Raw genomic sequence first — 27,907 nt, 5'->3', positions numbered from 1 at the left:
GCCTGGAGAAGAGGAGGTTAAGGGGTGATATGATAGCCATGTTCAAATATATAAAAGGATGTCACATAGAGGAGGGAGAAAGGTTGTTTTCTGCTGCTCCAGAGAAGCGGACACGGAGCAATGGATCCAAACTACAAGAAAGAAGATTCCACCTAAACATTAGGAAGAACTTCCTGACAGTAAGAGCTGTTCGACAGTGGAATTTGCTGCCAAGGAGTGTGGTGGAGTCTCCTTCTTTGGAGGTCTTTAAGCAGAGGCTTGACAACCATATGTCAGGAGTGCTCTGAGGGTGTTTCCTGCTTGGCAGGGGGTTGGACTCGATGGCCCTCTTCCAACTCTATGATTCTATGATTCTAAGGCAGTGTTCCTATTTAAGCCGGCCCTTTGTTTCATGACTAGAAATCTTACTCTATTTTTTAGGGAAATTGCCCTAGGAAGCTCAGTGGTGGGACAGCTGCTTTGCATGCAGGAGGTGTCAGATTTGAAACCCTGGAATCGCAAGGATGCAAAGGCACCCAACTCCTTAAAAATGGGAAACCCTGGAAGGCTGTCAGAGGCGGATTTAGAGAAGGACAACCAGTTCGTCCACACTGGATGCTGAGCTGAGAGGACACCACATTGACAAACAACAGAAGGGGGGGGGGCAGCAAATTTTGGCACTGCACATAGAAATTTTAAAGCACAAAGTCCGCAACTGAGGCTGCTGCCAGTCAGTATAGACCAGGGTTTCCCAAGCGTGGGTCTCTAGCTGTTTTTGGACTACAACTTCCATCATCCCTAACTAGCAGGACCAGTGGTCAGGGATGATGGGATGAAGACTCAAGTCTAGGAAACCCTGGTGTTGACAGTGGTGAGCTAGATAAGACCGAGGATCTGATTTTCCATCAAGGCAAAGATGGTCCATCTAGCTCATGGGTAGGCAAACTAAGGCCCGGGGGCCGGATCCGGCCCAATCGCCTTCTAAATCTGGCCAGCAGACGGTCCAGGGAATCAGCGTGTTTTTACATGAGTAGAATGTGCGCTTTTATTTAAAATGCATCTCTGGGTTATTTGTGGGGCATAGAAATTCGTTCACCCCCCCCCCCCGCATAAGGTCTGAGAGACAGTGGACTGGCCCCCGGCTGAAAAAGTTTGCTGACCCCTGGAGCCAGCCAGCCAGCCAGCCAGCCTTTTCCCCTTCAGCATTTTATCTCAACAACGGAGCTGTTCTGATCTGGCAAAGGCTCTTGGAAAAGTGGACATGGAGGGAAACGGGTCGCAACTGGCTTTTAGAATCGTAGCGCTGGAAGGGACCCCAAGGGTCATCCAACCCAACCTCCTGCAAGGCACCAGGAAGCTCCCAAAAGCTCTTTAGGCCAGCCACTACCAAGGATTCATAGGAAACAAAACACCAGGGGTCTAGGAACTCTGGTTAAGCTACAGGGAACCAGGCAGAGGGCCTTCTCGGTAGTGGCGCCTGCCCTGTGGAACGCCCTCCCATCAGATGTCAAAGCGATAAATAACTACCTGACATTCAGAAGACATCTTAACTTCAGGGAAGTTTTTAATCTGTGATATTTTAGTGTATTTTTGGTTTTTATGGAAGCCGCCCAGAGTGGCTGGGGAAACCCAGCCAGATGGGAGGGGTACAAATAATAAATTTATTATTATTATTATTATTATTATTATTATTATTATTATTATTATTATTGCTTTAAACCAGGTATGGAGAACAGTTGGCCCTTCAGATGCTGCTAAAATGTCTATCAGCCCCAGCATTGCAAGCATGGCCAATGGCCAGAGGTGATGGGAGTTGTAGTTCAGCACCATTTGAAGGCCCAAAGGTTCCCCGCACCTGGTTTAAGCCAAGGCCCTGGGACCCTCACGTTGCACCGGATGGCTTCCTAACTCCCACCATGCCTGGCTCTTGGGCATCCCTGACTCTAAGGCTCATGGGAGTTGGAGGCACCAGTCCCTGAAATCATTCCCCAGGGTCAAACAGAAATTGAAGTTGTGCAACTGGTTTTCCTCCTTGCTCTGCCCTCCCCTCCCTCTCCTTTGTTTCACATCTTGTTGCCAACATTTAGATTAAGTTCTCGAGGACAGAAACTTGTCTTTCGCAAAAGAAAATTTGTTTGCAAAGTACACCATGCATATGTTGAGAAATTTCAAGTTAACTTGCTTTTTCCACCTTTGATTTCATAAAAGGGACATTGTGTGATCCAAGGTTAAACTTGATTAGAAGTTATGAATGATCAAAGCAGTATTATAAGTGGAGTTCAATATACAGTGATAGTGGCTGAAGCTGGCTGCGGCAATCTAGACACCCCTTGGATAAACAGAGCATCCCAACTCAACAGGGAATGCTGGAATTGAAGATGTTATTGGTGAGGGTGGAGGGAGGAAAGTTATTTAACTGATTTCCGCTGAAGAATGAACAGGCGGCTGGCCAACAGGGGAAGTTCAGCTGACCAACAAATGCAGGAACCTTCTGCAGAATTTGACTCCTGTTCTCAGCTGGGGGGCTTAAGAGGCAGCGATTCTCCAGGGCAGGGTGAAGACTGTGGTCTCCACAGGTTGCTGGATTAGACAAAATCATGGAGGAGGGCTTTCCATTGGGGCATCTTGGCCACTGTGAGAACAGGATGCTGGCCTAGATGGGCCACTGGCCTGATCCAGCAGGCTTCTTCTTCCAGGAACGAATCCAGCAACATGTGGAGAGCAGCAGATGTTCCCCATCCCTGCCGGCAGCTTTGGGAAGGCCACAGACTGAACCAGCCACCTGCTCCATGAAAAGCATGAGTTCTTAGGGGGAAGATAGGAAGTTTCTGGTGCCCCTGATGGTGAGGGATGGGCGAGGCAGGAAACTCAATGGTAGAGCCAATTCTTTCCGGTTTGGCCTCTGCCCTCCATTTCTCCAGAGTTCTACAAGGGGCAAGATCAAGACTTAGGAGGGGAAGCACCACCCACCCCACTGGCTGGTTCAAAGAAGGTAGCAGGCAGGTGGGGCAGGCTGAGGGAGGGGGGCCCAGTGCCCCACAAGTCCTAATGCATTGCCAGGGGTTGGGTGATCCTTTGGATCACTCCCAACTCTCTTGTTCCACGACCGGCCGCCTCCGCTAGTGGGAGGGAGGAGAGAGACCTGGCTTCCCAGCGAAGGAGCCCGGAAGGGAACGTGGGCGATGACAAGAATGAGAGCAAAGGAATTCTTCTAAAAAGAATTGGCACGGCTTGGCACAGCCCCATGATTTTTAAATAGTAGTATGTGAGTTTATTAATACAGACTTAATGCCATTGGAACAGTCATGAAATCTTTTCCGTTTTATACAAAAAAAAAAAAAAAAAAAAGGTTAAGAATTTTTTCCAGATCCAAAAAACCCCCCCAAGCATTAAAAACATTTTAAAGAACTCAGCAGATCTCACCTCCAGGATGGAGTGAGTCGAGGCCAACCGGCGGGAATAATATTCTCTCCCCCCCCCATAACCCCCCCAATATAGCCTCTGGGTGCCAGAGGTGCTGTTTTTGTTCCACAATGCCCTACAAGTATATACCCTGTTGTGGGGGGGGGAGGGGGGAAGGGGCACCCTAAGTTGGCACCCTGTGCACAACCAGGAACAGGGAGACAGTCCTCAGATCCCACTTTTGGCTGAATCTTCACACGGTGAAGGAGAAGCGGTTGGCTTCCGTCTGACAGCGCAGGCGCAAAAGGAGACCCACCTTGTGACCCGGGGGGGGGGAGGAAGGAAACCCCCCCACAGGGACATTTGCCTACAGGAACCCCCAAAAGCCGACAGAACTTTTCTTGCTGATGGCAGGGAATTTCCAGAGACAGGCAGACAGCGACGAGTGCCATAGTTTTTGTTTTATATACAGAATACAGGAGAGAGGAAAAAAGTTTCCGTAAAGCCTAAAACATAGCAATTTACTTCTGTACATCAGAACTTAGCTGCGGGGGTTGGGGGGGTTGGGAGGGAAGTTTCTGGAACAAAAGGGAGGGGAAAAGGAGGCTTACGACAAAGAAACGCTTTGCTACAATTAAGACAACTGGAGGAAAAACGTCATAACCCACACGTACACAGCTTAAAAAACACAGTGGGGGAGTGGCGGGGGGAGAGAAAAACGCTGTCAGTGGATGTATTTACACAGAACCCCAAATACTTCTCCATCATCTAAAAGGGGGGCGGGAACGAAACAGGGTGGGCGGCAGGAAATCGGAACTCGCTTCCTGCCACACACACACAATACGCAGAATTGCAACTGCAGCAGGAAGGGGGAGAGAAGGGGGGGCACAGGAGGTTGGAAAGGGGGGGGAGAAAATAAATCTGGCAGGACGATAGCGCACCTTTACATTAAATAAAACAATGATAATTGAATAGATTTTTGCTGTATGAAAACTGTATTTCTCTTTTTCTCTTTAATATAAAAACTATTGTCACTGGCACAAAATAGAACAGGTTTTTTTGGGATTATTTTACAACTGCAAAGGGGAGCAGGCTTGCCTGGGGGGCAATGTCAACGACCCCCTCCCCTCCCCCTCTCGCCGGCTCTGCCCCAGCACGGCCTCCCAACACACTGCAGTTAATTCCTTTCCTTTTCTTTTTTTAAATGAAATGTATAGTACAAATATATGTGCAAATGCCCCTAAAAACTTGAGCAAACAATAATAATAATATTAATAATAAAAATTAAAAGTTCTTCATCTCATGCAAAGGGCGTCAACAGTCTGTGGCCCACGTTGAGGGTTGGGAATCCGGACAAGACATGGTTCGTGTACATCAAAGGGAATCCTGTGCACAATGTGTCTGTGAGAGAGTCTCTCGATCTTGGGAGGGAGGATTTATTGTTCCTTGTCCAACCCCTCCCTCCCTCGGTCGCTGCTGCCTCCTCCTAGGGCACTGAATTTGAGCGCAGCACAGGGACCTGCTGGGCCTTTGGGGACAGCTTCTCCTCCAAGTCCCTCTCTTGTGCTAAGGCTGCGGCGGCATCTCCTCCCCTGGGCTGTTTGGTCGCAAACTCCGTGATGCTGAAGACGAACTGCAGGCAGCCCAGCTTGATGTAGCTGCCGTGGTGCAGGAGGGCCGTCCCCTCCCAGCCGGCCCCGCTGCCCCCAATGAGGCTGGAGCTGCTGGCTTTGCAGTTGCAGGGCTTGGAGGACGGGCCCTGGGCCTGGGAACGCATCACCGCTGCCTCTTCGCTTGGGGGCTGCTCCTCCTCAGGGGGCGGCTGCTGCAGCTGCTGCTGCTTTCGGCTCTTGTGTCGCTCTGGAATACAGGAAGAGAGGCACAGTGGGCAAAGGTGGAAAGTGGCGTGGAGGAGACTGATAATAAAACTGCCAGCGCCATAATGACGTTGCACAAACACGTGGTGTGATCGCCTTCGGAATCCTGGGCGCAATCCCGGGCGCCTTGCTTCAAAAAGGAGCTGAACCTCCCATCCCCCTCACTGCTCGATATCTGATTTAACCATCCCTCTGACTTCTGATTTTTAAGCAGAGCAGTGTCCATACACTCACACCAGTGCAGCCGTCTAAGGACTAGAGCCAGTGTGGTGAAGTGGTTAAGAGCGGTAGACTCGTAATCTGGTGAACCGGGTTCGCTTCCCCGCTCCTCCACCTGCAGCTGCTGGGTGACCTTGGGCCAGTCACACTTCTTTGAAGTCTCTCAGCCACACTCACCTCACAGAGTGTTTGTTGTGGGGGAGGAAGGGAAAGGAGAATGTTAGCCGCTTTGAGACTCCTTCGGGTAGTGATAAAGCGGGATATCAAATCCAAACTCTTCTTCCTCAACCTCGGCCCTCCAGATGCTTCTGGCTTACAACTCCCATGATCCCTAGCTAGCAGGACCAGTGGTCAGGGATGGTGGGAATTGTAGTCTCAAAAACATCTGGAGGGCCGAGGTTGAGGAAGCCTGGACTAGAAGCAATGCTTGTGTAAAACAGAGAGAGAAACGCACACAGAGTGGGGCTCTCCTGCCTAGGCAAGTTGCCCTTGTGTAGGATTTTGGTGTTGCTTTATCTCTGGTGCTCAGGAGGCTGAAAACTTACTGATCACACTCTGTACTTTGGCAACCATGCTGCTGGCCGGGACGAGCGCCGTCTTTTCGGAGAAGTCGCAGGAATACAGGACATTGTCCACCGTTGTGCCGTGCTCGCTATAGTTGAGCAGCTCGTAGTGCTTGGTGTTCTGGGGCAGAGGGAAAGGGAGACAGAGTCACACCCTGGACAGGAAGTGTTGGTGGCAAGGATGCCCAGAAGACTGCTTCCTCTCTTTCTCTCTCCAAATCTACCTGCCTCCAAATCAAGCCACTCTCCCGGGCTGCAGCACTGCGCGACTCACCTCGTCGTAGAAGATGCAGGCGTGCTTGCCCGAGACGTAGTTGCAGTGACCGTAGTTTGTAAGGCACACGTCCATGTCAGCTCCTGCGCAAAGGAAGGAGGGAGACAGAAACTCTCTTGAGCATCGGCGGCTCGGGTGCAGCCAAACCTCCACCAAAAGCCACAGGAAGCAGGAAAGGACCACAGCAGAAGTTGAGATGAAAGCACACCCACTCCCAGAAGGCTCAGGGTTCCCCCACCACCCCAGTTACTAGCTTCCGGTGAGAGCAGCTGCAGCAACTTGCAAGCGGACCCCGCTTCCCCAGCCAATTGGGCAGCCAGGAGGCTGCTGAGCACATGTAGCTGCTCCCCTCCCTTGGCGGGAGGCGAGCTAGTCCCCCAGTGAGTTAGCCCTTGCCTGTCCCAATGTAGAGGGTCCTGTAGCACATGTTCACCGCACTGCCCATCCCCAGCAGAGGGTAGAAGACGGCTCGGGCCTGCACCTCCTTCCTCTGCCCTGGAAGACAGAAAGACGGAATTCATCGAATTGTAGAGTTGGAAGGGATCCCCTAAGGGATTCACAGCTAAAGAATCCCTGACAGGTGGTCTCAAGATCAAGCACTGCCAAGAGGCAAGAAGCCCCCTGGATTTGAACACACCCATGCACCTCCCTCGAAAAAAACAAACAAACAAACAAACAAACAAACAAACAAAACAAACAAACAAACAAACAAACAACCAAAAAAAAAACCTCCACCAGCCATGTTCTTGCCATTTTTCATTTTGCCTTAAGGACCATAACCAGAGGAAGAGGAGAGGCAGGGTGAAGTTTGTCATTTGCCTTCTCACTCCCCATCCCACAGAGGCATATCTTTCGGCCAATGCTTCTTGAACAAAGCATCGCAGGGCCTGGGTCAGCACCTGAGCAGGCGTGTCACCAAAAGCGAGGCAGCGAGAAGGCATCTGTGCTCCCAATGCCAATGGGAAGGAGGTCCCAGGTTCAAACTCTGGTCAAAGGGCATCGGGGGGGGGGGCCCAGAGACCTTGGGGAGCTGCTGCCAGGCAGAGTGGACAACAGAGGGCTAGATTATCTCCCCTTGGCTGAGAGGTGGGGTGGGCAAAGGGCGTTTCATCATAATGCAGATCTTCCCCATTATTCCAGGTGTTTTCTATTTGGGGGAGGGCTCAGTGGTCGGGCAGCTGCTCAGGGTTCAACCCCTGACAGCATCTCCAGGAAGGACCGGCAATGTCCGCTCAGAAACTCTGGAGAGCCACTGCTGCCAGCGTGGACAATACTGAACTAGATGGACCAGCGACGTGATTCGGTATAAGGCAGCTTCCCGTGTTTCTATTTCAAACCTTTATTCAGAACCACGAGGACTAGAATCTTACTTTATTTTTATGCTGTAGAAGGTCCCAGGGTTGTCCTGGGGGAGTTCCCTGCAGAAACCCTGAGAACCACTGCCAGTGAATGCGAACAATACTGAGCAAAATGGACCAACCATCTAACTTCCTATGATCAGGCCAATGATGCTCCTGCGTTCTGCCAATGCCTAGAGGAAACTTTCTTCTCTGGTGCCGCAGGAACAACTCAGGGCTTTCTTCCTCTGGTGCAGGCCCTTCCCAAGGAGCCTGCCTCTCCTACTGCTGGCACAGACACTTGTTTGCCCCCCCTCCTGCATTTCAACTATTGGGGAGTGTGTAGCAGAAAGGCGACTTATAATTTTAAGACTGTTGTACCCCCAAGAGCAGCGGAGAAGAGGAAGAGGAGAAGAGAGTGCCTGAGTCAACGTGGGCACGGGCCTACCTTCTGCATGATTTCCCCCAGGACTGGGCTGGTGGGGACCAGCGTTGCCTACAAAGGGCTGGACCCTGGAAGCAAACAGCTGATGTATTCTTTGCAAGGCCAGGAACTTGATCAGTTTCTCATCCAGCATGTTTATCTCAATCTCTGCTGACATAAAAGAAGAAGAGACGGTGCTGTTAAGGTGAGGTGCCTAAGGGAATCAATGCATTAAACCTTGCGGCATTGTCAGGAGCAAGATACCCACAGAGACACAATACAAGAAGACATAGCATTTACCATGGGTCCAGCTGGGTCACGATCCTGCCTTCCAGGCCTGGGGGTGGGGGTGGGCAAGAGGCAGGCAGGCGATCTAAATGTTAGGATATAGTTCCATTCCACCTTAAAAGGGTACAGGCATGACGTTTGTGTATCACATGCCTGTTTACTCCCAGCACTGTCGGCTGGGAACTTCCGTTTGTATGTTGCTTTTGCTATACTGCTGTTTTGCTGGAGACGAAGGGATGCAGACACGCTTTCCTTTGTTCCTGAACTATGCTGAATAAATGCTTACATCTGCCTCTGTCCGCCTCATCTGCTGTGTGGAGATTTACACACACTGCTGACAGAGTGTGCATGGGTCTGTAAGCGTATCTGAGGCTTGTGTTGCTAACTGACTGATGCTGTTCCACGGGAGACCGGTGATCGTCTGGAGCCAGCTGGGGGCCTGCCTGATGCCCTCGTCTCCCCAGCAGTATCCCGACACTAAATGCACCTCTGGCATCACCAAGCGGGTGCAGATGCCTTCATCAAGAGGGTGGCAAGGGGGGGGGGGACACAGCAGCTTGGTCAGAGAGAATCGAAAGGGCCACTCAGGAAGAAGAAGAAGAGTCTGGATTTGATATCCTGCTTTATCACTACCTGGAGGAGTCTCAAAGCGGCTAACATTCTCCTTTCCCTTCCTCCCCCACAACAAACACTCTGTGAGGTGAGTGGGGCTGAGAGACTTCAGAGAAGTGTGACTGGCCCAAGGTCACCCAGAAGCTGCATGTGGAGGAGCGGAGACTCGAACCCGGTTCCCTAGATTACGAGTCCATCGCTCTTAACCACTACACCACACTGGCAGGAGGATCACTGCTGAGTTAGGAGGCCCCCTGGGGACATCTGCGGATGTCGTCCCCCCAAGACCAACAAGAGGAGCTCCCTGCCTGCTTGCCTCCCCCCTTCCTGGCACAGCAAGATGCCTTTGTGCAAGGACTCACCTCCGCTGCTGTCCATTAATGCTTTCAGGGAACTTGCGAGGTCCAGCGTGGCTGAAGAGTTGGGAGGGAGCAACGAGGGGGTGGTTAAGATACTTCCTATGGATAAGGTGCTCGGGCTGACCTTACCGTCTAGAGGGAGGAGCAAAAAGAACTGCTGGGTCAGGATTCACAGGCACCCCCCCCAACCATACCTATATATATATTTATTTATATCGTGCAGAGTCAAAACACATTGGCTTCAATGGTGGGTGGGATTTGTCAGAAACTGATGGAAGTTTTGCTTTTAGTCTGTTATTTTAGCTTTTTGGAAGTTTTAAATTATTGTTGTTAAATTTTCTTATAATTTCAGCTTTTTATATTTCTGCAAACCGCAGTGAAGGTTTTCGGTTTTTAACCATCAGGCGGTGTATAAATTTTATGAATAAAAATAAACGAAAGTGGCGGCGTCCCCCAGGACTCAGTCATTCCCCCTGCCCCTTTTAAGGCAGGGCTCCCAGAGACCCCCGGCTGGCCTGAAGCCCCCACACTCTCACCTGGAGGCGGTGCTGGTGAGCAAAAGCCATGAGCAGCTCCGATGGCAGAGACCCCGTCACCCACTGCTGCCGCTTGGGGAGGGGTGAGCGCCCGGGTGGCAGTGAGAGGAGAGTCCATCGCCCCCAGGTCCGAGGCCAGCAGAGGCCCAACCTGCATCTGCACGTTCTTCTTCTGCAGTGTGCTGGCAGCTTCCAGGCTGGCGCAAGAGTTCGGGATGGAGGCCGGCATGCCTGCTGTTGGCACGGAGCCCCTGTGCGTGCACGAGATTGGCCCCACCGCGTTCTCTGTCTTCACGACAGCCCCCGCCACCATGTGATTGAGGAGCCCGCAGGCTACCGGTGGGGTGGCAGGCCGGGGCCATGGCTGCTGCCGCTGGGACAACCCCGGGAGGGCGCTGCTGCTCTGGCCACCAAGCCTTGGGGAGTCAGTCAAGTTGGCAGAAGCAGAGTCACCGTATAAATGCGGCCCGTTGATTTTCACCTCCGTGGGGGCGTTGGGGCCGTTGGACGTCGCGCTGCAGGGAGACACTTTCTTGGGCCTGTCCGTACACGAGGGGTAGTGGGTGTCTTCCTGCAGGGAAGACCCCAAGGAGTTCTGAGGGGCAATGCCAGGTGGGCAGGGCGCAGAATAGAGGGGAGGGAGGCTGGCTTTGTCCGCCACCTGGTAAGGGCCGGCCAGGGAACCGTCAGCTATGATCACCGGCTTGACGTCCACCTTGTCCGCCTGCTCAGAGTCCCAGAGCGAGGGCATCTGCTTGGCAGATAAGTGTCTCAATATGCTGCATTGCAGAGCGACGACGCTGCACAGCCACTGGAAGGAGAAAGGAATACGGAGTGAGACACTTAGGAGAGGAAGTCTGCAACAAGCGCAACGCGAGATCCTGAAAAAGGACACCTGAATGGCCCTGCTGATATGGCTAGTGGCCCATCCTAGTCCAACCTGATGCCCCAAAGGGAAACCCACAGGCAGGAGCCGAGCATGAGAACAGCACTGTCCCTTCCGGCAACTTCCAGCACCCGCTATTCAGAAGCATTGTTGCCTCCGACTCTCTGGAGGCAGAGTATAGCCATGGTGGCCAGTAGCAATTGATAGCCTTCTTCTCCATAAGAAGATCAGAATGGCCCTGCCAGGTCAGGCCAATGGCCCCTCTGAGTCAAGACCCTGTTCTCACAGCGGCTGGCAAGATGCCTGTAGCAAACACACAAGCCTAAGGTCTAAGGCAGGCAAGGAAGATGAGCCAACGACCTCATGGGGAATCCTGGAACTGTCCTGCGTATTCCAAGCAGACTGCTCGCATCCAGCAAAGTCCCCGCAGGCTTCTCTGTCTACTGGAAGGATGTCCAACCCAAAGCTCCAGAGGGAAACAAAAGACCTTTGCCATGGGGAAAAAGACTGAATCCGCAACAGATCTGCACAGCATGGATGCGAGACGAGTTTCCGAAAGAGGTTATCTGCCCTGCTTCCACCCCAGATGCCAGCTTGGAGACATCTAAACAGGCAAGAGAGAATGCCTAACAGACCACCACAAGGTGCCTGATGGAGAGGTGCTCAGGGCTGCTCTCAGCAGAGCCAGGGCCAAGCGCAGCAAAGCTGAGAGTCTGCTGGCCTCAGAAGGCAGCATCCCTCTAATTTGAAGCTTGGGGGGGGGGACCCCCCTTCGGCAGGAGTGCAGCCCCTCCTGGAGACAGGCATCCGCCCCGGGCCTTTACCTCTTGCTGCTCTGACTGGGTGGCTAAGTGCTCCGGGCTGCAAAGGTGCTTCAGCGAGGGCTCCTCAGGGACGCCGTTGCAGATGAGCTCCCCGTCTCTGATCGCGGCAGGGGCCAGCAGCGAGGGCGGGATCCGATACTGGGACTTGATGGCATCAGGAACCTGAGGGAGGGCATCGGAGAGAGAGGAGGGGCAGTTAAATCTTCCCAGCCTTGCCTCTCGGTCAAGCCTAGTTAAAGAGCAAGCCGAGGCCTGCAAGCTTCAAGAGGAAAAGCCGTCCTCTGCGCAGGCAAGGCTGCCACCTCCTGGTGGGCTCACGCAAGGCAGCTTCACCAAGGAAAGAGCCTGGAGCCTGGAAGTCCGGAGGAGGCTCAGAGGCCAGCCCAGCCTCCCCTCATGCCCTCTGCCTCTCATTCAGAGAGACAAACACAGCCCCTTTCCCACTGACCTTCAGCCCCTTCCTCTTCATGGACTGCACCACGCGGCGGTTGGGGGGGTGCTTCTTGTGGACCCGGTTGAGGAAGTCCACCTTGACCACGTGCTGGGAGATGGTGTCCTGGAAGCGGTCAAACACTCGGCACCGGTTGCTCAGGGTCATGTTCTTCTGGTTCAGCTGGAAGAGGGGGGGGGGGCGCTCATTACACCGCCCCCAGGTCACAGCAGCAACATGGGAGCAAAGCAGGAGGGGAGAGACTCTGCAGGCCCCGGAGGGGAAGGCCAACTTACCACCACGTGCTCAATGTGGTTTGGACACATCCAGCGGCCCAGGGGCATGGCCGTGAGAGGGGGCTCCAGGCAGTCCATGTGGAAGAGCAGCGGGCAGTAGTCGCACTGGATGAGTGGGGCCATGCGGCAACTCCTGGAAGGGGGAGGGGAAAGCACCATCACTACACAGAGGAGCGAAGAGAAAGGGAACTGGCGGACGACAACTTCCATCTGCCCCAACATCATGGCTGTGGTGGCTGGGGCTGATGGGGGGTTGTAGTCTAAAACCCCATCACAGCTCCAGGTGAAGGAAGGCAGGTCTACTCTGACTGGGGTCAGCAGGTCCCCAGGGTCTTGGGCAGGAAGAGGTTATCTCCCGTTGCCCTTTAAACTGAAGATGAATGGGGAGGGGGACTGAGCCTGGGGTCTTCTGCATGCAAAGCAGGTGCCTGGCCCCCTGAGAAGCACTTCCCCTGAAGAAGGATGTGCCCATGATCCAAACCCATGACCTCCAAACGCCTTAAGTGGGAATCCTGCCACACCCTGCCCGCAGCTGGGGAAAGAGTCGGCGTTCCAGGTGAGGCCCTGGGCATAGCCGGGCCAAGAGGGAGTGCAAGAAGTCCCACATGCCTCCTATGGTGCTGCCTAAGTGGAGACACGGCCTGCTCTGACTCCCATCTTGGCCAAGAAAGCTGGCACAGAATGCCATTACAGCCCCCTGCCCAGCCCTGCTCGCCACACCCATACCTGCTGCACGTGAAACAGACTTTGACTGGCAGGGGGACCAACCCGTTGTGGTCCAGCTCATGCTGTGCTTTCTTGACGTTCTTCCCAGTCGTCTCCTCCTTCCTCCTCCTCTTACTAGTACCTGGGTGGGTGGGAGGCGGGAAGACAAATGGAAACGGCCCTGTTATTCCTCAAACGGCTAAGCCAGTGGTTTCTAAACCTTTGTTGCATCCCTGCCCCCTTGGTTCCATAAACTGATTCCCGTTGCCCCATGCTACTCTACTAAAAATAATGACTCAGAACAGCCACTCAGCTAAGGAAGATTAACAAGTGACTGCACTTTTATTCAAAGTCCAATCAAAACTATTTGGTTTAATTAATTCAAAAAAAACCTGATGAACTTTATCCAGTGATACTAGCTTTTCAACATCTCAAGAGTCATTTACACCTCCATGAACCCCCTGTGGCCCGCTTGCCTCCTAAAGTCCCCCTGCGCAATCCCACCGCCTCTGGGAAAGACCTGCCCACTTTGGGAACCATGGAGCCAAACTCCCAGTCATGGAATGACACAAGAGTCTTGATAGGAATAAGCCCTGCCCAAAGGGGTGATGGGCCCCAAGCTGTGCTGGGCTACCCATGCAACCAGGCATGGAGTCGCAAGGCTGCCCCCTTCGCAATGGCAATGCCCACAAGCTAAGCCAAGCAGCCCAGGCTGGTCCAGCCTCTCCTGGAGCCCCTGTCTCCAGCTTCTCCCTTCTACTGGCGCCTGAGAAGAAGGGGGGTGGGGGCTGCTGCTCACCTGGAAGTGCGGTGGTGCAGGTCAGCTCGTTGGGCAGCTGGAACTGGGTGGGGTTCCTCTCCATGGCGGCGGCGATGAGCAGCTCAAAGGGCCGCTTCAGATGGGGCTGCCCGCCGTCTGCCTCTGCTGCGGTGGCAGAGTCATCGTCCACGTCGATGATGTCCTCGTCCACGTCGTTCTGCTCCGAGTTGGGGGTCTCGGTGCTGGCGCTGGAGGTGGGCGTGCCGGGCCGGCTAGCCCTCCGCTCTAGGAGCCGGGTGTGGGAGAGGGTCCGGAGGACGCCGCCGCTCGCCCGGTCCAAGAAGTCCGCTGCGTCGCTGGTGGGGGACGTGGTCCTCTTCCCGGACTTCTCCACCAAGCCATTGACGTGGCCCAGCTCCTTCTTCTGCTCCCGCTTCTGCAAGGCACAAAGCAGGCAGGCAGTCTTAACTCAGCAGCCCCAGAGCAGCCGGAGGAAGGGGAAGCATCACCTTCGCTGGACAGTCCTAAGCAGCGGTCAATGGCCAAACAACGCCCCCCCCCGACTCTCTTATCTGGTCCCTGCTACTCACTCGGGGCCACACCCCAAGCACCTGCCTGGAGATGCGTCACAGAACTCTGATCATGCCTCTTGCTTGGACGGATGGAGGACAGAGGAGGGTACTGTACAAAGGTAGAATTTATATTTAATCTTCCGCTTGCTTTTTCCCTTGCTCCTGCCCAGGACTGGAATCCGGTGCTGGGAAGGTTGTCTGGAAGGGAATGGGACCCCTCAGGCTGAAGAATGACATGTCTTTTAAGGCTTACAAAGTTGGGCCTTTGAAATTAACAGATGGGACTAACTTGGGCCTATTCTTCTCAGTGGGTCTCTCAGGAGCAGAACTTAGCTGAATGCAACCCATTATTTCTGCTTGTGTCGAACTGATTGGGGTGTTGTGTGGGGAGAAGCCTTGCAGGAATAAAACTACTTTGACTGCTTGAGATTTATTTTAATGGCTGCATTTATATGCCACTTTTCCCTCCAAGGAGCTCAAGGCAACGCGCACAGTTCTCCTCCTCATTTAACCCCCACAACAACCCTGTGAGATAGGTTAGGCTGAGAGTCAGTGACTGACTTCCAAGGCCACCTTGCTCCCTTGTCCTGACAAAAGGATTCAAGTCATTTAAAGGGGAAAGGGGTCCGTGCTATTCCTGCCTCAACTGAATTCCCTAGAGTGGCACGGCCCTGCCGTTTGGTGAGTTGCGAGCTTGGCCATTCTGAGCTGCCTGCTGGGCTCAGCAGCTGACCAAGTGGGCCGAGGAATGAAAGGACAGCAGGCAGGGAGGTAGGTCAAAAGGACCCCCCTAAATACGGGGAAGCAATGGGTGGCTACCAAGGCCCTGAGGAACACACAGCAAAAGATCAAGCCTAAGAACCATAGGTCCTATCAGGTCAGGCTCTTTGCCCATCTAGCCTGGCGTGGTCTCCTTTGACTGGCAGCAGCTCTCCTGGGCCTCAGGCGCAGGTCAGCAACTGCTACTTTGGGGGTGGCGATTATGGGGCTGCCCAGATGTTGCAGCCCCCAGCTCCCTCCATCACCAGCCATTGTGGCCAATGCACAGGGAAGATGCGAGTCCCACTTTTGAAGGGCCGTGGCAATCCCTGCGCTACCCGATCCTTTTAATGGGAGATGCCAGTGCTTCTGCCATGGGCCCTTCTGTCATACATAAGAACATAAGAAGAGCCCCCTGCTGGATCAGGCCCATGGTCAACCTAGTCCAGCATCGTGTTCTCGCAGTGGCCCTCTAGATGCCTGTGGGAAACCCGCAAGCAGGACTCAAGCGCAAGAGCACTCTCCTTTCCTGTGGTTTCCAGCAATTGGGATTCAGAAGCATTGCTGCCTCCAACTGTGAAGGCAGAGCACAGCCATCATGGCTAGTAGCCATCGATAGCCCTCTCCTTCTTAAATCTGTGCAGTCCTCTTTTAAAGTCAACTAGGTTGGTGGCCATTACTGCTTCCTTTTACTACACTGGTTTTTCTTCTTCTTCTTCTTCTTCTTTTTTTAAGAACAGAAAAAAGGCAGGAGCTGGAAATCCTACACTTGGGGAGGGGGGGAATCGCTGGACACGTGAGAAGCCAGAAAATCCCTGGACTCTGAAATGTCTCTCTCTCTCTTCCACCCAGCCCTGCCAGCAGCTCTTTCCCTCTTCAAGCACACCCTGAAAGCTGGCAGTCCCAGGAGTCAATATTTGCATTCAGCTGGGCCGCCCTGCTAGCTGCAGGAAAGGGCAGGCATCTCTGATGACAAGTTGGAGCCTGGCCCAATAATCGCCTCCCTAGCTTTGGCGGCGGGAGGGGGGCCCCAGCGTAACTCATCACTGCTCCCCCCCCCCCGCTGCTATGGAAACAACAGGAGGTCATTGCATTCTCTCCTCTCCCAAGCTAGCCGGAAGGAACTGGGGAGGCTTGGCAATGGGAGCAGCTGGCCTGAAAGAGGGAGAGGCCTGTGCCGTCACAGCCAGCTCGCCCCCTCCACCACCCCCTGCAAACAAGCAAGCAAGCACACACACACACACACACAACCTGGAATTGGCTTAGCAAGGCAGGGAATGTGGCTCCACCAAATTAGCTTGTCACAGCTATGCCAGCGACTTGCACATTTGGCCATGTTCTGGAGAAGCAGGTAAAGAAAGGAACGGCTTTCTCATCACCCTCCCTGCCAGGCTCAAAGCATGAATTAATTTAATCTAGCTTTTCCCGAAGATTTGTGAAGCATTCCCCCCAGCCCCGCTTGAGAAAGACAGGTGTTCATAATGCGTTGGGAATTATAAAAGCTATTCTTTGGTCTGTGGCAGCTGTATGTTCTCACACCCACCCCTCCTGAACAAATCTTTCCCCACAGCTGTTTGCAACCCTTTTGTTCTTTCCAGAGAAGGAAGAGGAGGAGAAGAGATTACATCCGAATGCCCAGAAGGTCCGTTCACTCATGGGCGGAGGCGTCTTTACCTTCCGGCGCACGGTGCAGCGATGGCACATCCACTCCCCGGGAGGCAACATCTCCTCGCTCAGCGGAGGATTACTGGGAGGAGAGAGGGAAGAAAAGGAGGCCGTTATATTTCCAAATGGCAAGGACATGCAAGCCACACCTTCCTTCCATTTAGGCCGGTGGTGGTTGGGAGCCTAGGGCCCTACAGATGTTGCTGGACTGCTGTGACCAGGAGCCAGCCATGGCCAAGGGCCAAGCACGAGGAGGGGAGTTGGGAGTCCAGCAGCACCTGCAGGAAGGACACAGGTTCCTCAGCCACCAGTTTCTTTCACTTATTAATTAGTAAAAATTATATACGGCTTGCTTGTTAAGAAAAATATGAAATTATGAAATATGAAATGGTTTACAAAAATATGAAATTAAACATTAAGATGCTTGATTAAAAACAGGTATTTTAAAGCATTTGAAAGATGATTTGAAATCAACAGGAGTTAAAAAGAGATACATGCAGTTTCGATGTATCTGGGTAGGCTTTGCTAAGCAAAAATGTTTTGAACAGGTACCAAAGAGTACAGTGAATGTCAACAGGCAGGGAGTTTCAAAGGATTGGCACTGCCACACTAAAATATTGGTGGTTTTTATTTTTAAAACCACAATAGTGCCAATTGTGCAGATGAAAGCACACCCAAGTGGGTATTTTGAGGCATGGCAATCCCACAAGCAAAGTGACCCCACCTTGAACTTGGTTTGGCAGCAAATGAGAAACCAGTGCAGATCCCTGAGCAAAGGTGCTCTGTATGCTGGCTGGGTCTCACTCCCATCAGCAATTGTGCTGCAGCATTCTGCACCAGCTGACCCACCACACTGGCCCCTTTCCCCAGTTACTGCTAGAGCAAAGGACATTTTGTTGTCTGTGACAGCCTTAAACACTTTGCCACATAGCTGACCAGTGCAAAAGTGCACCCCAGGATGATGAAGGCAGTCAGACATTGACAAGTTGCACCAAGGATGCATGTTCAGCAGCGTGCTTGGAAAGGAAGGCCAGCCTTTGCAAATGCATCTGGGTGCTGCCTACTAGCAATGTGGAACCTCCTTCTTTGTGTGAGGTCTATTTGCACGTGCAGCACCCGTGCATGTGAACACACATGGACACACATGCACACACAGTAATGACAGGTTGTGATTGGGCCGCACATGGGTGGTCCCAGTGGTGCTGCCCCACATTTGGGGGTGGGGAGTCATGCATGATGGGGGGTAGGGAGAGAGAGATGAAGAAGTTCAGTGCAGGAGGAGATACAACAGTAGAAAGCCAGAAGTGGAGGGGGACAAAGATAATAAGGAAAGACTTTCAAGTGGGCCTCACATGGAGGCAGCAAGGTGGTTCCTCTCTGCCTGAAAAATCTCAAAGTCACCTTGAGCCACAATGCAGGAGGCCCCTCCAGCAGCTCCTTGCTCCCTTCTGCGCTTCAAGAGCTGCTCCATGAAGAGCTGGCAGCCACCCACCATCCTGACATACATCTAGGTTTCAAATACACCAAAAGAAGTGAATTTCGAATACCATGTTCTGAAATTCTCTGCCACCATAAGTGACTTTAGTTGGGGACTTCCTTGCAAACACTGCCACCACCTTAAAAGAAGAACAGAGCACACACCACAAACACAAACACACACACCGCAACGCGTTCTATTGGTCACAACAGAATGCTCCTTCCAAGCCTAATTTTGGCAGGGTGAGACAACGCTGTGGGCACCAGAGAAGGCCCCTGTGGGCACGACTGTGCTCAAGGGCACCACGCTGGTGACTCCTGCTGTAACCACACATTGTTTCTGTTCTTGATCGTTGCAATTTGATCACAATAATGTTTGAGTACCCTACAAGTGCTCAGCGCCCTTTGACAACAGCTCTTGGCTCCCAATAAAAGGTTGCCACTCTGCCTCAACACAGGCAAAGGGAGATGCTAGGCAGGGACCTTGGCTTACCCCAAGACAAAGAAAGAAAGAAAGAAAGAAAGAAAGAAAGAAAGAAAGAAAGAAAGAAGCCACCAGGTTCGTTGCAACAGCGAAAGGCGAAGGAGCAGCTGAGCTTCCTGAGTCCCCAACTTCAAAGATCACCACAGCCACAGATGGTAATGCTGGCCTCCTTTACAGGGCTGCTGTTCTAAACCGACAGAGCTCAAGTGAAACTCTCTGAAATGCAATGAAGTGCTCTGTAAATGCTGAGAATTAGGGCAGCTCCATTTGTGATTGGCCGGAAATATCTACATCCAGGCTTTCCATCTCTAAGGAGGCACATGCAGCCGGCTCGCATTTCATTATCTTCCTTTTGAACCCTTTCCTACCAGGGAAACCTATCCAACAAACTACAGTTCCAGGCTGAGGCCAGGCCTTCCCTCATTTGAGCCACATGCCCAAGTCCTTTCTCCACCAGTGGCTGTATCTTTTCCCTCTGCAATGGATCCATGAGGCAGAAAGAGCGGGGTAGGATGGTGTGTTTTACTCCTGGTGGGCACACCACCTAGGCTGGGCTAGTATTTGTGGTTCTGCTGCCAGTTGCAGAGGAAAGTGAGAGATGGGACTGAGAGAACACTGAGCAGGAAGAAGTCAAGCCGGGTCTGTGGAGCGTTTGCCTTCTGCACCAAGGCTGTACCGGAAAGCTTTATAGTCTTAAAAACTCACAGATATGCTTCTCTGGAAACTGGTCTATGGATACAGAGACACCTACGACAGGAACCTGGACCCAGCGTACCTCCTGCCTACACCAGATCTCCCAGAAACTTCCTGCTCAGAAATCAAGACACATGAACGAGGCAGGCAGCCATTTTGAGAGCATAGCTCAGGAATCAGGGAGGCGGCAAGTGGACTCCGGAGTGTGTGATTGAGGCAGTCTCAAGAGCACAGTGGAAAATCCACACATCAAACCATTTCTTGAAAGAAAGAAAAAAACCAAAACCCACACGACAGCCTGAAGGTTGGAAGCAGTCACAGATGGCCAAGCCTGGCTACCTAACCTCCCATGTTCGAGTTTCAAGCAAAGATGCAACAAAACCTCTCACCCCAAACCACAATAAGCCTGGTAGGAAGGGCGCTGGGAACAAAATAGTAGAGAGTGAGCTGCTTTTAAAAAATAAGTTTCAAAAGACAGCTGTAGTAGTTCCAGTGAGCAGGCTTGAAGGGCTTGCCAGTTTATCTGTGGGCCTCAGGCAGATTTGGGTGGTTGGGAGGGGGCAGCGAGTCATGATCAGAGACTGAAGGTTGCCAGCAGCGCTGAAGTTGTTCCATCCACCCGCTTGGAGGTATGACATTGACATTCCAGAGCATGGGGGAATAAAATGCAGCCAGGTAAGAACAGGATCCAGCATGCAAAAATTAGGGAAAACATCATGCGCCAACACACCTGACCTCCGCGGCTGCAGACACCCCCCCATGCACATAATAAAAAGGGGCCTGCTGGGAGAGAGCAGCCGACGCAGTCCCACAAACTCAGCACCTCCAGCATTCAGTCCACAAAGGCAGTCCAGCTGCAGGGATACCAGCAGAAAATAATCCCATACTCCCAAGCGCCAGCGGTCAGGCACCATCACCCCACAAAGACCCACACGGAGGAGATTTTCAAGATGTCTGCATAGGTGAACTTTATTATAGCAAGCACCTGAGCTACCCCAACATCTCTGCTGTCCAGGGATGGGAGAATGGGAAACGGCTCAATGGTTCTGTTGCAAGACTTAGGACGCTGTGGTGCATTTTGCAGGCCTGCCACCAATAACATTAGGAGAGAAGTGGAAAGGCTCGTTCAGGCCTCTCATTTCTAAGCCAGGCTACAGCACAAGAGGCCTCAGGGGCATTCCTGGTTCTGTGAGCGAGTAGCAAACTCAGCTTATTGCAACTGAGACCCACTGAGAAACACCCAGATATTGGCAAAGTTTCCGTTCTGCAAAACAGCTGTGTGGCACCTGAACCTCTCTTTGCAGCTGCTCCTCAGAGCCTTCTGGGGGTGAAAACACCTGCAGGCAATCTAAACTGGCCACAATCGATCCCTACCGCGAAGCAGCCACCATCAAAACACAGCCACTCCGCCAGTTTCGCTGGCAGACATTTTTCCAAGCTGCAGCTCCCTGCTGCTGGCTGTGACCAGAGAAATGGAGAATGCACATCTTTTTCCGAGAGGCAGATTAATGATCAGGAAACAGCTCCCTTCCCTCCACACAGTGGTGCTCTTTGTCAGGATCCTGCCGGCACAGGGGGGTGGGGAGCCAAGGGAGGAGGAAGCAGCGGTTGTGAGACCTACTGCCTCTCCAGTTTGGTCCCTGAAAAATCCACCTGCCCTTTTAAGAACAACGCCACAATTATGGTGTGCTGAAGTCAGGGCTTGCAAAAGCTTCAAAATGGTCCCTGGAGCAAATGCAAAAAATAAATAAGAAAGGGGGACACCACTGGAAATCAAATGCAGCTGACAAGACGTTCTTGCAAGGAGGCAAGCAGTTCAGTCTTCTCAAAGTTCAGCTCTTCAGGAAGGCCTCCATGCAGGAAAAAAAACCACCTTATCCCCCTGTCTCATCTCAGGGGAATCCCAGTGCTGGTAATTAGCAGCAGCTTGACTTAACCTGGCCTGCCCGCACACCTTTGCCCCTCTGGCCTAACTGGCTGAGGCGTTCCCGAAAGCTAGCAAGGATGGCTGTGTTTCACCTCCTCTGATATGGCCATCCTCCAAAGGCTAAATATAGGCTGCAAACCGACACTTTGGGGGGGGGTGAAAGACAATATTTAGATGAAATGCAATATGCCATTGCTGTCTGTGCGGATTGAAAAACCACAAACCTTTCAGAAGCATGCTGAAAGCAAGAAGGCCGGTACATCAGATACCTTCCCACAACAAACTACTACCTAACAACCAAGCGTGCTATCAGCTATCCTGGGTTTCATGCTGCCTGTACCCTGGCATTTACTAACAATGTGCCCCAATCTCTCTCTCTCACCTCTGGCCTGCTTTCAAGTAAGGCACAGAATTCCCCAGGGCGATGCAACCAAGCTGGGCGGTTCTTCGTACTGCTAGGCCGCTTTTTTTTACTTCCCAGGAAGCAAGCCTTTCCTCTTCCTGGCTGGACACAAAAGAGTTCCTGAAAGAGCTGCCCAATACTAAGTGCCTGCTTTGCAATCAGACCACAGCTGAATGCCACCTGCCAGGCAGTCCAGGAAGTACTGCTGTGGTTTTGTAGGGAGGGGACTGCACCCTTTTGCTCCCAGGCTTCACACACATACCCCTACCCCAGCAATTTCTAGTTCACTCTCAACAAGTGGGAAAAGGGCAGTACAGGATACCTGACTTCCAATCTGCAGCTGGAAGATTTGCATTCTTTTTTTTTAATGGCATGATTAACGTGTGATGAATGCTTCCTGAGAAGTCCAATGTTTCCTCTTCCGGCACCTCCTTTGGCAAGCTTTTAACCAACAAGAACTATTTGCACAGCACTACACCTCCTTTGGCAAACTTTTTGGCAACAAGAACTACAGCACAGCACACATATTATCATACACCCTGCCCCAAACATCCATCCACATCTGCTCCAAGCCCCACAAACCACAGGTTCCAAGCAGGCCGTACCATTCTGCCCTTGGATCTGTGACAGGCCCGTTTGCCACAGAGGAATCAGCCCATGGGCAGCACAGAGGATCTTCAGCAGGAAGCGAAAGTGGCTGTGCTGCAGTGGCTGTGCCAAGTTACCAAGTCAAGAGCACAGATTCCAGAGCCTCCACTCAAGAGAGATGCACACAGCCAAGCCAAGAGCTCAACGTGGCAAGACTCTGCTGCGCAAGGGAGGCTTCCACCCTGGGATCCAGCATCCTCAATCCCAGAACAAAAAAGTGTTGTTATATACTCTGAATTAACTGAACCTTTTGCCAAGCCCAGTTTGGCCTTTGTGGTCGGGGAGCCTGCCAAGACTGATGCCTCAGTTTGTGTCCTCCTTTTTTGCCATCGTTAAATTCTCACAAAAAACTTCTTGGGGGCTATCGCTCGTCTCTTCCCTGAAGGCTTCCATTATTCTGCAATGGGTGGGTTACAACAGAGGACCACGGGGTAAATGGAGCAGTCTGCATTCTGAATGGTGCCCAGCACAGCCATGATGCTCACCAGCCCAGCTCCTGTGGGCTAAGGGACTATATTAAACTTGGAGAAGTGCCATAGCTCAGCAGCAGAGCATTTGCTTGTGTGCAGAAGCAGTGTTCGAAACTCTCATTGTTCTAGGCGCATTTTGTGACGGGGAATTTCATTAGTGCGAGCAGTTTCTGAGCTCTGGGTGCAGTACTGTGCTTAAGATTTCAGATTAAAACTGCAGAGTGGAAGGATTTTCTGCCTCCCCACTTCCAGTTACTCTCTGAAGACTGGAGATGAGACCCTCATAAGAATATAAGGGGTGGGCGGACAGGGGAAGGACTAGACCATGTGAAAAATGAACATAATATTTTATGATCTGGTATGTGAAGAAGTGTGCACGCACACAAAAGCTCACACCAATAACAAACCTAGTTGGTCCCTAAGGTGCTACGGGAAGGAATAATTTTGTTTCGACTACGGCAGACCAACACGGCTACCTACCTGTGACTAGAACTATGGAAGGCACCACATTGAGACGCATGAAGTGGAAGTCCACCAGGTATCTGAAGAAGTGTGCATGCACACGAAAGCTCATACCAATAACAAACTTAGTTGGTCTCTAAGGTGCTACGGGAAGGACTTTTTTAAAATAATATTTTAGCTGCAGCTCATTCAGTTTCAGCTTTGTATTCTTGTTATAAAAAGTGCTCTTAGGCATTCCATTGCTGTGCCCATAGGTTTAAGGTGCCATTTAGCTCCTAGCTTTCATGTCTCTGTTTCAATCCCCAACAGTTCTCCAGGTATTCCTGGTGAAAGTTCCCGTGCTTGAAACCCTGGAGATGCTCCCAGACTGAAGACAATTCTGAGCTAGATGGGCCGTGGGTCTGATTCAGTGTAAGGCAGATTCTTAGGTTCCCAACACCTAATGAGACAGACAACTCACCTAACACAATATGGGATTCCCTGCACAGAAGCAGCTCTTTAGGGGCTTCCACGCTGAGGTCTTTGTCAGCGGAGATCCTTTAACCGTGGGTATTGGGAGCTGAGCCTATACCAATGATGGAGAACCTGTGGTCTTCCAGGGGCTACTGGCCTCCATCTCCCAGTAGCCAGCATGGCCAATGGCCAAGAATGATTGTGGAGTTGTAGTCCAGTAACATGTGTGGGGAGGGGCCCACAGGCCCTCCACCTCTGTTCAACAGGCAGATCATGTGCTTTACCACCGAACGCCAGCCGCGCCTCAGAGACTGTTCCCTGACATGTGCCTGTACGTGCTTTGGACTAATTTTTGGGGGAGCTTGTGAGGAAAAGGGGGCTCTTGAGAGCTGCAAGAGGACGTCCGACGAAGCACCAGATTCCTGCCCCCGCCCCCCAAAGAAGGCGGTCGAGGGCAAAGAAAACCCGGTTCAAGTTACAATGAGCCTGGATTCTTAATTGCAACCACTCGCTTCCAGAGGCCCAAGATGCATGCCGGCGCCAACAGACCGACCTGGGTGCTTATCCAATTGCCCAGCCTCAGACAGGCCCCTTTTGTGCTAAGTTCCGCTCCTATACAAGGCTTCTGAAGTTACACATTTTGCTTTTAGCTGCAGTTAAATGATGCAGCTCTCAGTCTGTTTGATTCCTTTTACCCACAGCCCGTAAACAAGAGTCAAAACCCACCCTTACTTATTATTTTTAAACCAGAGTTTATGACTTCTGGAAGCTACAGAATCCTTGGTCTTTCACCTGCCTTGGACTCATTTAATCAGTTAGTCCTCCAAGGGCTTCAAGTATGATAAGATCCACTCCAACCCTGAAGCGCTATGGGAACAGAACCCACAAAATGAAGTCTCGCAACACACTGCTAGTAAACAAAGGCTGTTTTCAAACATGGCTCTTCTCCTTTCCCACAGCAAACTTCACGAGAAGGGAGCTTGCTTTTGTAACACTCACGTAGAATAACTTCACTCAGTTTGCCCACGAAAGCATTTCGTTTTTGCACACACTGTTTGCAATCAATAAATGGCCCACACATCTCTTGATCAATGACCAGCTGAATATGTCAACTTGCTTCACTGAAAACCATCACAGGAAGGAAAAACGGAAGTCGCCACTCAATAGTCATAGCGATGGCCATCACCAACCAAGTCTGTTCATGACCAAGTAAATTTCCAGGCTTGATTACTGTAGCACACTCTTTACCTGGGCTGCCCTTGAAGAGTCTGCAAACATTCAGCTGGTGCAAAATGCAGGCACCAGATACTGGCTGCAACTAGATGCTCAGGAGCATATGACTCTAGAAATGATGTGAGCTACACTGGTTGTTGCTTTGTTACCAGACTCTATTCAAAGTGCTGCTCCTTGCTTATAAAGACCTAAATGGCTTGGGGCCCAGCTGCTGGAAAAACACTCTGTCCTGCAACACAGCCCTCACATTTAACAAAGAGGGGCTGCTCTAGGTGCTCTCGTCTGCTGATTTCTGGCATGAATTTACAAGGAGCAGGGTTTTTTCAGAGGTGACACCACCTCCATGGAATGCTCCCCCCCCCCCAAAGGGAGGCTTGCCTAGCTGCAATACTATATTGCCTTCAGGTGTCAGGTGTGAAACCTGGCATTTTCCAATACAATTTGAGATTGGCCGAGATTGTGATTACTATTACAGTAATTTCTTTCTGTGTTGCTGAGTACCGCTTCTTCTTTTCTGATTATTTATTTTGTTTTATATTGCTTCTGGCTGTGTTGTTAATTGATGTGCAGAGTTCATTTATGAAGAAAGGGTGGAGTATTCTTTTTATAACTTACATTGATATAACAGAGTATGTGAGAGGGAAAAACTGCATTTGAAAAAGATACTTGATGAAACTCTGTCTCTAAGGTGATATAACAGCAGACGTTACTGTGAACCCAGAAGTTTATCCTTGTTCAAAACTGTTCCCTTTAACGCTGTGTGTGTATAACTAATAGCTGGCTCTTTGCAGTAATGATTCTGCATGAAGGCTTGATCACTATAGGAGAATATGCAACATCACTGATAAGAATGATATAGAGACTGTGAAACCAGAGATTTGGTTCATTACATGAAATCAATGTGCATTTCCTGCCACCCATAACTCCTATGCACAACTTCTCCTTTCCAAAGGCTCCCCTATTACCATCACCAGTAGCCAATCACAAAAGCCTTCCCAGATCTTTCTACTTCCTCCAGCCTTTGCCCCCCTTTGTTTCTCTATGGGCCCTCCAGCCAGGCTTGCCCTTTCCCTGGGATTCTAACAGCTCACTCAGCGCCTGCCAAGGAATCTGACTGGCTTGGCCAGGGACCCTCCTGCCTGCCACAACAAGCTGTGACATTAGGCAGCCCAGCCAACCGCTTCCAGCTTCAAAGACACAAAACCCCCTCAGTGCACTCACCATATATATTACTGGTGTTAACAAAGAGGAAAACTGAAGATGCAAAGCTTCTACCTACCACAGCTCCATTCAGTCCAGAACTGTCTATTCTGACGGGCTCCCGCTCTCCAGGGTCTCTGGCAGAGAACCTTCCCAACACCTGCTGTCACAATCCAGGAGCCGAATATTTGCTCCACAACCAAGCATACAGCCCCTCCTAGCAAGCCGAAAAGCATAAGGAGTCATTAGCTGACAGCCGCTGATGTTGAAGAGCCTCAAGCAGGCACCAGAAAACTGTTTGGGAAATGCTTTTCCCTATACACACCTGGAGCAGTGCCCTGTGTGGTACACTACACATTTGAAACACTGAGAGGAGGAGGAGGAGGAGGAGGAGGAAGAGGAAGAGAGTGCCAATAAAATAATCAGGCAAGTCTGCTGGATCAGGCCAATGCATCCTATGCTCACAAACAGTTGCCAACCAGATGCCCCAATGGGAAGCCCAAAAGCACAACTGGAGCACAACAACACTCACCTTTCCTTCTGTTTCCAGCAACTGGTATTCAGAACCATTGCTGCCTCCAACCAAGGCGGCAGAGCAGAGCCATCGTGCCTGTTAGCCATCATAGCCCCCTCCTCCATGCATTTCTCTAATCTTCTTTGGTATTAGGTAGGGCTGGGAAATCTTCTGATTTCCCACTGCCAGCCACTGCAGACTAGGGGTGGGAAACCTTTCTGGCCTGATAGGCCAAATCCTTATCTTCCCCTGCAGGGCAACCCACCTATCAATCACCTGACATCATAATGGCATCATGTGATCGACACTTTGCAAAGTCCCCTGGGCAGGACTTTCCAAATGCCTGATAACCAGACGGTATGATGTCAGGTGTAGGGCAAGCAACTGTGGCTTGCCTGAAATGGCTTGATGGGCCAAGTGCAGAGGCCTGGCGAGCAGGATTAGGCATGTGGGATGGAGGCTCCCCACCCCTGGTGTAGACAATGATGAGCTAGATAGACCAATGGCTCAGCATAAGGCAGCTTTCTATGTTCCTAGGGCCAAATGACAGGTTAAAAAAACAAAAACAAATCAGAATCATAAAGTATTAATAAACCTGTCAACGCTGCTTCTATGTGACGACAGGAAGAAGCGAAGACCTTCTTCCAGGTTTGTATAAAGAATGGAATGGCGACAGGCAGAGTGAACAGTAAAGACAGAGGCAATGAACTCACATGAAGGCAATGAACACCCAAAGGTTACCCTAGGGAGGCAAGAACGCCCAGTCCGTGTGAGGAAAGGAAATAAGTTATGCTATTTCAAACCACTGCAGATGGCACAAAAAAAAGAAAAAGAAAAAAAAGAGCATGCTGGACTCCGCAGTTGCCTTGCCAGGTCTTCATTTTAAGAGAAGCTCACTCTAGCTCTTTAAAAACGACAGCTCTATATTGAGGTGCTGAGTCAAAAAACCAGACAGAGGAGGCTGATCCTGTGCCCTCAAAGCAGTAACCTGAGAAGCTAGCAAACAGTGCCCAGAAAGGAGACAGAATCACAGAAATAATTTGGAATGGAGACACATTTAAGTTGGTGGGGGAGGAACCTGGGCACGACCATTTAAATTATCTTACACAATATTCACTTTCACCATAGGCCTTGCATTGCTATAGCGATCTTTACTTGTGAGCCAAACAGGAAGCTA

The 27,907-nt window shown here is 51.4% G+C and overlaps 1 protein-coding gene across 7 annotated transcripts in view; it reads right to left on the bottom strand.

Annotated features, from left to right (window-relative positions):
• Positions 1-3,827: 3,827 nt before the first annotated feature.
• The window catches only part of PHF12 (PHD finger protein 12), a 29,503-nt gene continuing 5,423 nt past the window's right edge, over positions 3,828-27,907 (bottom strand). For 2 of the 7 annotated variants that reach the window (XM_081844066.1, XM_081844072.1), the window contains 13 exons: positions 16,777-16,849; positions 13,811-14,207; positions 13,033-13,153; positions 12,307-12,439; positions 12,029-12,193; positions 11,581-11,742; positions 9,871-10,681; positions 9,338-9,466; positions 8,100-8,246; positions 6,711-6,809; positions 6,315-6,397; positions 6,023-6,161; positions 3,828-5,241 (listed from right to left, as the gene is read on the bottom strand). In XM_081844066.1, coding sequence (XP_081700192.1) covers positions 4,868-5,241; positions 6,023-6,161; positions 6,315-6,397; positions 6,711-6,809; positions 8,100-8,246; positions 9,338-9,466; positions 9,871-10,681; positions 11,581-11,742; positions 12,029-12,193; positions 12,307-12,439; positions 13,033-13,153; positions 13,811-14,207; positions 16,777-16,849 — 2,833 coding nt within the window. In that variant the 3' untranslated portion in view covers positions 3,828-4,867. Of the gene's footprint in view, positions 5,242-6,022; positions 6,162-6,314; positions 6,398-6,710; positions 6,810-8,099; positions 8,247-9,337; positions 9,467-9,870; positions 10,682-11,580; positions 11,743-12,028; positions 12,194-12,306; positions 12,440-13,032; positions 13,154-13,810; positions 14,208-16,776; positions 16,850-17,491; positions 17,783-26,295; positions 26,430-26,748; positions 26,971-27,907 lie in introns of those variants that run through there. The other 5 variants (XM_081844069.1, XM_081844071.1, XM_081844070.1 and 2 more) reach the window with 5 other exon arrangements.

The sequence above is a fragment of the Podarcis erhardii genome (genome assembly GCF_964252035.2).
Source record: "Podarcis erhardii genome assembly, chromosome: 16".
Taxonomy (NCBI): Eukaryota; Metazoa; Chordata; class Lepidosauria; order Squamata; family Lacertidae; genus Podarcis; species Podarcis erhardii.
The sequence above is the reverse complement of the archived record's forward strand: the minus strand, read 5'-3'. Positions and strand labels throughout refer to the sequence as shown.